The following is a 9,643-nucleotide window of genomic DNA, read 5'->3' on the forward strand; positions in this document are numbered from 1 at the left end:
TAAATCTATAGCGAAATCGATTTCCCTTTCGGGGGAATTCCTGGAAGCTCGTCAGGGAATACCGTCGGGAATTCATTCACAATAGGAACCGACTGAAGAGTCGCTGGCTCCTTATCTATATCCCTAACATGAACCAGATGGTATATACAACCTTTAGCAATAAACTTCCGAGCCCTAAGGTATGAAATAAACTTACCCTTGGGCGTGGCCGCCTTACCTTTCCATTCAAGGACAGGCTCACCAGGAAAATGAAATCGGACCAACTTTGCACGACAATCAATATTAGCATAACAAGCTGCCAACCAATCCATACCCATAATGACATCGAAGTCTAACATAACCAATTCAACTAAATCAACAGAGGTTGGACGGATATTAATTAACACTGTACAATCTCGATAGACATGATTAGCTACAATAGAGTTGCCAACTGGCTATGGCAACAACTCAGATCTCATGTGAAGCTTACCAGCAATAAATGGAGTAATATATGAAAATGTAGAGCCGGGATCCATTAATGCATAAATGGCATGAGAATGTATTGTCAATATACCTGTGACAACATCTGGGGATGCCTCTGAATCCTGTCGGCCTGTGAGTGCATAAAAGCAGTTCTGGCCATCACTAGAACCTGAGGTGTTTCCTCCACCTCTCCCCCTACCACGACCCTGAGTAGACTGTGGACCTGGTCGGGGAGCACGGACTGAGGGCGAAGAGGCTGCTGTGAATCCTGAAGGCTGAGCTGGTGTACCTTTGCCTAACCCCGGGCACCGGCTAATATAATGTCCTGTTTGCCCACAATGAAAACATGCACTCGAACCCTGTCTACATTGCCTGGTATGCAGCTTACCGCATTGAGTACATGGAGGAGTAAGTTGTCTCATCTGTGCAGAACGATCCTGTCGACGGCCCTCAGGCTGGCCTGAGCTCTGCCCCGGTCCTGACTGAATATAACGATCAAACTGCTGGCCCTGCATCTGTAGTGGGAAACTACCTGCTGACCGAGGTGGATATCGATGAAATGGGGGCCTAAAATCGACTCGTGGCTCCCTATAAGACCCCATAGTACGAGCCCTCTTACTCTGCTCCCTATCCCTGCGAGTATCACGAATCTGATGGGAAAGGTCCTCTGTAGTCTGAGCAAAAGCCTGTATGTGGGAAATATCTACATCATCCGATAGGGATGCAACTCTACAGTCTCTAATCAGATGATCCCCCAAACCATCCACATAATGATGAACTCTAGCCCTCATGGTACGTACTATATCTGGTGCATACCTTGCCAAAGAATTAAACTTATGGCTATAATCCTTCACACTCATATCCCCCTACTTTAGGCTAAGAAACTGGTCAAGGTGGGCCTCCCGAAACTCCCGTGGCAAATAATGGGCTAAAAAAGCCTCAGAGAAGTCCTCCCACTCTGCTGGCGGAGCATCAGGTCCTCTAGATCTCTCCCATGCCTCATACCATAGGACGGCTACATCACGTAATCGAAAAGAAGCCAACTCCACAGCCCCGGTGACGGAGGCATGCATCACCCTCAATACTCTATACATATGGTCTATAAAGTCATGGGGATCCTCAGTGGAACTGGATCCTGTAAATAATGGAGGGGCCAAGTGAAGAAACTCTCGTACCGTCGAGCTTCCTATCCGATCTCTCCGGGCATCTGCTCCTGACTCTAGCTGTCGCTCATGAATAGAAACCATCCTAGTCAGCAACTGAACAGCCTCCCTCATCCCCTGCTCCCCAGTCTCTGATGGGGGAACAATAGGTGCTGGAGGTCCTGTGTCTCTAGCTGCCTCAGGTACCAATGGAACTGGTGAGGCTGGGGGTACTGCATCTCCCTGGGTTCCAACAAGTGCTGGGGAAGCTGAAACTAGGGGTACTGGAGACTCACTGTGAGCCTCTAAGGGAAATCTATCCCTCTAACCCGGTGGGGAACGACTGGTACCTTCTCCCGGATCCATACCTATCTCTCGATGTGCCATCTCCTGAGCGTAGGTAGCCTGTTAGATAGAAAACACAAAGCACGATTTAGATTTCATATGTTCTTATAACTTCGCTCTATAGCACGATCTATTAATTGAAAGAAATGTAACCATTCCTAAATGCCTCATAGCCTCCTGATTATAAGTGTGGTGCACAACACACCCATAAGCAAGACTCTACTAGACACGGCTTGTGGACTCCCTGGGATACGACCTGCTCTGATACCAAGTTTGTCACGCCCCAAACTAGGGGAGGCACGACTGGCACTCGATACTGTATTCGATCGAGTTAGCCGCTAAACATACTAGCTAACTAGACTAGGGGCCCAACAGATCGGGCAGCACAACATCTGAAATACTAAGCCTGGACCGTAAGGTTATGACATGAATAAAAATAAGCCATATAAACATAGGTAGACAAGCCAAAATAATAAAATACTAGCTGGCCGACTAGGCCGCGACTGAAGACATACATGCCTACACACCTATATATACATGCCAAGCCTATGGGCTGGAGACTGAAAGCAGCAAAAAGAAACCCAGAATATTGTGTCTACAATAGCCTCTAAGAGTGTCATAAGCATTGTCGGGATAAGGCCCCAACTATACCCAAACTGTACAACAAAAGTAACCATCCTATGAAAGCTCCAGGAAGAGGTGGAGCGTACCAACTCACAGCTGAACCCCGAAATCCTAGCGGATGGGTCGATCAGAGTCCCTACCTGGACCTGCACGCACGAAATAAAAATGCAGTGTCCCCAGGCAACGGGACATCAGTACGAATAAAGATTTACTGGTATGTAAGGCAGAAAGTAGAATCATACATAGCTGATGTAAAAAGGTAATAAAGATACCACCTGACATTGAAATTCTGATAGCCTCCATGACCGACATCCGACCTCATAGTAATAAAATATGCATGGTATGCTCGTGTAATCGTATGTCGTGAATACATATATATTGATGTAAATGCATGACATACCCAACCAAATGCTAGCAATGGCGGTCTCTCCCGGTAGCTAACCGGTATCATATTGCCAACCTGTGGCCATCTATACAATATATATAGTCTTTCGGGCAAATAGGCCCCTTACCTCCGATTATAGCTCGAAGTCCATGCATAATATGTCATGTATGATATGAACTTTGAATGCACATAATAGGCCATAACAAGAACTTAGCCAACCTTGGCTCATTGGTACTCTTATTCTCATAATCTCATAATCACCTTCGTATCGCATACAAATGTCTCGTGGAACCTCATATCTTTTTTAATAAGTTTGAAAACTTAACTCGACTTTTAGAAAGATAACTTAACTCTGAATATGTTCATAAAAAGCTTAAGGTGCTTCACTTAGTCCTTATACTTGATTTCTTGATAATTAGTAAAAGAAAGTATTTCAAAAAAATCAAATGTTTTAGTAGTTTAAACATAAAAATTATATTTGAGAATTTTGAAATCGACGTGTCACTTTAGAGATTTTAAAATACACTTTAACAAGGAAGAAGGACTGATCGCAAATACTAAATGCCTTTATTTTTAAGTCACACAACCCAAAGACGAATAAGAATTCATATATATGGACATATATTTAAGAAAGCCGACAAAATGACATATATAGATGTCGAATACCCTTTTTAACCGAACGAGTGGAATATCAACCTAATAGCATCATGAAAATACTTCAGCTACGATACCAATGCCTTTCACAGAAGGTCTTTCTAGCAACAGAATAGTAAAATATCACATTTGGCGTCTTAGGAATTTCCCAAAATTCGTGCTAAAAGGAAGGACAAAGCTTAGCCTTAACATACCTCTCCAACGAACGTCTGAATGCCTTAGTTCCTTCACGAAAGTTGTTCCTTACGTACTAAGCTTCGAAACCACTATATATATGCAGCTTATACACACTTATAAATAGTTCATAAATGAGTTTAAATTGTCAGATTTGCCATATGACCCTAACTTGACGAAACGCCCGTAGAACTTTGTAAAAACGATCATAAAAGAGTCCAAAGATGATTACCTTGGCAAACTAAGTATAAATCCTGAAGAACCAGCAAGAACAACAATTTCCTATCTTCCAAAAATAGCTCCAAACACAGCTAATAGAAGGGGAAAACGATTGCAAAGCGTAGAGATTGCGCTTCTAGGCACGGAGGCAAACTTAAACGATAGAAATCGTTAAAAATGCATCTTAATCACTCAAGAACACCATGAAACCCTCTATTAAGCTTTCTCACTAATTTAGGACGAAGATGAAATGTTTTGGGGCCTTAAAAGTCGGATTTTCCGACTTATACCACTTGTTTGACCCGACCCGGTTCGCGACCCGATTTCAGCCCGGACAGTCCGCGGTAAAACAGTCATAACATTTTACTCCAATGTTGGTTTGATGTTAAATTTCTTTGGTTGCAAACTAGACTCGTAGACCTTCGATTTGGTAGGTTGTGGGTCCCATAAATCTTTATATATTGGGAGAAATGATCTGATACATTTGACCCAAAGTTTAGAAAATTTATTAGAGAAATTTACGATAACTTTTGCCGACCTTTATTTCGCAACTTGCTTGACTCCAAAACTTAACATGTGACCAGTGTGATATTATAATATCTCATAACGCATTATTCTTAGCATATTATACACTCTTAGTCTTATCCCACAGGTGCAAGTTAACTTAAACCTTCCGAACGCGCGGGGTGCTACCCGAGCCATTTCTTTAACCATGAACCTTTGTTTAAGGGATTCCTTTGACTTAAAGCTTTAGTTTAGTTCCTTGATATTACCACACATTTTCAGTCTTATTCTCCCAATGTGCTATACCCAATCATATATACCTAATATAACCACGCCACGTTACGTATATTACGTAAGAGAAGAGAGAAACACCTGGGGTCTCACAGTCTCTCCCCTTAAGAACATTCGTCCGCGAATGGGTCAAGTCAATTCCTTGGTTTCATTTCTTGTCCGCTAATACGTTATTTGCGAGGCTATATTTGTTACATTTGCAAAGCATAAATCAAATTCTGAAGATTCCAACTACTAGGCTTCGTATAGCTTAAGTCGTAAATAGGTGGGGGTACTTCTTCCTCATTTCCTCCTCAGCTTCCCAGGTCATTTCCTCGATGTTTTTATTTCGCCATAACACTTTCACGGAAGCCACTTCTTTAGTTCAAAGCTTCCTTACCTGCCGATCTAAAATAACTACTGGTACCTCTACATAAGATAAGTCTTCAGCAATGTGAATATCCTCAATGGGCGTAATACGTGAAGGATCTCCAATGCACTTCCGCAACATAGATACATGAAACACAGGATGGACTGCTTCCAATTCTAAAGGCAAATCAAGCTCGTACGCCACCCTACCAATCCTCTGAATAATCTTATACGGTCCAACATACCTGGGGCTGAGCTTCCCCTTCTTTCCAAATCGCATGACGCCCTTCATAGGCGATACTTTCAGGAAAACCCAATCTTCTACATCAAACTCTAAGTCTCGTCGTCGAACATCTGCATAAGACTTTTGCCGACTTTGTGCTGTACGCAGCCGGTCTCTAATAAGTTTTACCTTTTCCATTGCTTGCTGGACTAAGTTAGGACCTAGCAACTCTGCTTCCCAGACCTCGAACCAACCGATCGGTGACCTACACTTCCGCCCGTATAGTGCTTCGTAAGGAGCCATCTGAATACTAGCTTGGAAGCTGTTATTATAAGCGAACTCAATAAGAGGTAGATGATCATCCCAACTTCCTTTAAAATCTAGCACGCAGGCACGTAACATATCCTCAACTGTCTGAATAGTACGCTCTGCCTGTCCATCAGTTTGCGGATGAAAAGCGGTGCTAAGATTTACCTGCGTGCCTAGACCCTTCTGAAAACATTTCCAAAAATATGTTGTAAATTGAGCCCCTCGATCAGAGATAATAGATAATGGCACTCCGTGAAGGCGAACAATCTCTCGAATGTAAAGCTTGGCATAATCCTCGGCTGAATATGTCGTCCTGACTGGCAGGAAATAAGCAGATTTTGTAAGCCTATCAATAATTACCCAAATAGAATCATACCTCCGTGGAGTGCGAGGAAAACCAGTGATGAAGTCCATATTTATCATGTCCCATTTTCATAATGGAAGCTCAATACACTAAGTTAGGCCTCCAGGCCTCTGATGTTCGGCTTTAACTTGCTGGCAATTGGGACATTGGGTTACCATCTCCGCGATATCTTTTTTCATTCCATTCCACCAATAGATCTGTCGAAGGTCCCGATACATCTTTGTTGCTCTGGGATGAACTGCATATCTAGAATAATGGGCCTCCGAAAGAATCTTGGCACGGAGCTCTCCTACTGACAGTACACATAAGCGCCCCTGGTATCTAAGGACTCCATCTCCAGATAGCTCAAATAAAGGTTGTCGCTGCTGTGGAATACTTTCCCTCAGTTTTATAAGCTCAGGATCCTCGTGTTGTCGCTCTTTCACTTCAGTAACAAAAGAAGATTTTGCCGTATTCTGAACGAGAATACGTCCACCCTCTGCATCTACCAAACGCACCTGCAAGCTAGCTAGCTGGCATAGATATTTGGTCATCTTGACCTTATCAGCTTCAACATAGCTTAGACTGCCCATATACTTCCGGCTAAGGGCATCAGCAACAATATTAGCTTTGCCGGGATGATATAAAATATCAACATCATAGTCCATTAGTAATTCTAGCCATCTTCTTTGTCGTAGGTTCAGCTCCCTCTGTTTAAATAAATACTGAAGGCTCTGGTGGTCGGTGAAAACATCAATATGAACCCCATATAGATAATGCCGCCAAATCTTTAGGGCAAATACAACTGCGGCTAACTCAAGATCGTGCGTAGGATAGTTCTGTTCATGTTTTCGCAACTGTCTGGAGCCGTACGCGATAACCTTATCATGCTGCATAAGAACATAACCTAGGCCAATTCTCGAGGCATCACAATATACAACATAACCCTCGGTTCCATCCGGAAGAGTCAAGACAGGTGCCGTAGTAATCCTTTTCTTTAGTTCCTGAAAACTTTGTTCACATGCCTCAGTCCACTGAAACTTAGCTCCATTATGTGTCAGTTTCGTCAATGGTGCAGAGATAGAGGAAAATCCCTCCACAAACCTTCGGTAATACCATGCCAAGCCTAAAAAGCTACGAACCTCTGTCGGATTCAAGGGCCTCGGCCAAGTCATCACAGCTTCAATCTTTTGGCCATCAACCTTGATACCATCGCCGGTAATAACATGACCAAGAAAAGCTACAGAAGTTAGCCAAAATTTACATTTAGAGAATTTAGCATATAACTTGTAGTCCTGGAGAGTCTGCAATACAGCTCGCAAGTGGTCCGCATGCTCGGCTTCCGATCGTGAATATATCAGGATGTCGTCAATAAACACAATCACAAATTCATCCAAGAATGGTTTGAATACCCGGTTCATAAGATCCGTAAGGCTGATGGGGCATTTGTAAGCCCGAAAGACATGACAAGGAATTCAAAATGGCCATACCTCGTCCTAAATGCTGTTTTGGGATATCAATATCCTTGACTCGTAGCTGATGATAACCGGATCGCAAGTCGATCTTCGAAAAGCATTTGGCACCTTGTAACTGGTCGAACAAGTCATCAATCCATGGAAGAGGATACTTATTCTTGATAGTGACTTTATTTAGTTGCCTGTAGTCAATGCACATCCGCAAGGACCCATCTTTCTTTCGAACAAAGAGCACCGGAGCACCCCATGGGGATGTACTTGGCCTAATAAAGCCTTTATCGAGCAAGTTTTTCAGTTGTTCCTTCAATTCCCTTAGCTCTGCAGGAGCCATTCTATAGGGAGGAATGGATATAGGCTGCGCATCAGGAAGCAAATCTATAGCGAAATCGATTTCCCTTTCGGGGGAATTCCTGGAAGCTCGTCAGGGAATACCGTCGGGAATTCATTCACAATAGGAACCGACTGAAGAGTCGCTGGCTCCTTATCTATATCCCTAACATGAACCAGATGGTATATACAACCTTTAGCAATAAACTTCCGAGCCCTAAGGTATGAAATAAACTTACCCTTGGGCGTGGCCGCCTTACCTTTCCATTCAAGGACAGGCTCACCAGGAAAATGAAATCGGACCAACTTTGCACGACAATCAATATTAGCATAACAAGCTGCCAACCAATCCATACCCATAATGACATCGAAGTCTAACAAAACCAATTCAACTAAATCAACAGAGGTTGGACGAACATTAATTAACACTGTACAATCTAGATAGACATGATTAGCTACAATAGAGTCGCCAACTAGCTATGGCAATAACTCAGATCTCATGTCAAGCTTACCAGCAATAAATGGAGTAATATATGAAAATGTAGAGCCGGGATCCGTCAATGCATAAATGGCATAAGAATGTATTGTCAATATACCTGTGATAACATCTGGGGATGCCTCTGAATCCTGTCGGCCTGTGAGTGCATAAAAGCGGTTCTGGCCATCACTAGAACCTGAGGTGTCTCCTCCACCTTTCCCCCTACCACGACCCTGAGTAGACTGTGGACCTGGTCGGGGAGCACGGATTGAGGGCGAAGAGGCTGCTATGAATCCTGAAGGCTGAGCTAGTGTACCTCTGCCTAACCCCGGGCACCGGCTAATATAATGTCCTGTTTGCCCACAATGAAAACATGCACTCGAACCCTGTCTACATTGCCTGGTGTGCAGCTTACCGCACTGAGTACATGGAGGAGTAAGTTGTCTCATCTGTGTAGAACGCTCCTGTCGACGGCCCTCAGGCTGGCTTGAGCTCTGCCCCGGTCCTGACTGAATATAACGATCAAACGGCTGGCCCTGCATCTGTAGTGGGAAACTACCTACTGACCGAGGTGGATATCGATAGAGTGGGGGCCTAAAATCAACTCATGGCTCCCTATAAGACCCCATAGTACGAGCCCTCTTACTTTGCTCCCTATCCCTGCGAGTATCACGAATCCGACGGGAAAGGTTCTCTGTAGTCTGAGCGAAAGCCTGTATGCGGGAAATATCTACATCATCCGATAGGGATGCAACCCTACAGTCTCTAATCATATGATCCCCCAAACCATCCACATAATGATGAACTCTAGCCCTCATGGTACGTACTATATCTGGTGCATACCTTGCCAAAGAATTAAACTTATGGCTATAATCCCTCACACTCATATCCCCCTACTTTAGGCTAAGAAACTGGTCAAGGCGGGCCTCCCAAACCTCCCGTGGCAAATAATGGGCTAAAAAAGCCTCAGAGAAGTCCTCCTACTCTGCTGGCGGAGCATCAGGTCCTCTAGATCTCTCCCATGCCTCATACCATAGGACGGCTACATCACGTAGTCGAAAAGAAGCCAACTCCACAGCCTCGGTGACGGAGGCATGCATCACCCTCAATACTCTATACATATGGTCTATGAAGTCCTGGGGATCCTCAGTGGAACTGGATCCTGTAAATAATGGAGGGGCCAAGTGAAGAAACTCTCGTACCGTCGAGCTTCCTATCCGATCTCTCCGGGCATCTGCTCCTGACTCTAGCTGTCGCTCATGAATAGAAACCATCCTAGTCAGCAACTGAACAGCCTCCCTCATCCCCTGCTCCCCAGTCTCTGATGGGGGAACAATAGG

At 44.0% G+C, this 9,643-nt stretch overlaps 2 protein-coding genes across 2 annotated transcripts; both read right to left on the reverse strand.

Moving 5' to 3' along the window:
* Nucleotides 1–5: 5 nt before the first annotated feature.
* On the reverse strand, nucleotides 6–1,322 carry LOC138897904 (uncharacterized). Its single transcript, XM_070183929.1, has 2 exons — nucleotides 470–1,322; nucleotides 6–385 (listed from the first exon to the last, which is right to left on the reverse strand). Exons 1-2 carry the CDS (start codon nucleotides 1,320–1,322, stop codon nucleotides 6–8), a joined length of 1,233 nt encoding a protein of 410 aa, XP_070040030.1.
* Nucleotides 1,323–8,302: 6,980 nt separating this feature from the next.
* On the reverse strand, nucleotides 8,303–8,845 carry LOC138897905 (uncharacterized). Its single transcript, XM_070183930.1, has one exon. It carries the CDS (start codon nucleotides 8,843–8,845, stop codon nucleotides 8,303–8,305), a length of 543 nt encoding a protein of 180 aa, XP_070040031.1.
* Nucleotides 8,846–9,643: the final 798 nt, after the last annotated feature.

Source organism: Nicotiana tomentosiformis, chromosome 8, assembly GCF_000390325.3.
Source record: "Nicotiana tomentosiformis chromosome 8, ASM39032v3, whole genome shotgun sequence".
Classification (NCBI taxonomy): domain Eukaryota; kingdom Viridiplantae; phylum Streptophyta; class Magnoliopsida; order Solanales; family Solanaceae; genus Nicotiana; species Nicotiana tomentosiformis.

Coding starts and splice junctions, on each gene's coding strand:
- LOC138897905 (XM_070183930.1), bottom strand. CDS start 8,845: ATGCAGGGCCAGCCGTTTGATCGTTATATTCAGTCAGGACCGGGGCAG.
- LOC138897904 (XM_070183929.1), bottom strand. CDS start 1,322: ATGAGTGTGAAGGATTATAGCCATAAGTTTAATTCTTTGGCAAGGTAT. Junction 386..469: donor TATTACTCCATTTATTGCTG/GTAAGCTTCACA, acceptor GAGATTGTACAG/TGTTAATTAATATCCGTCCA.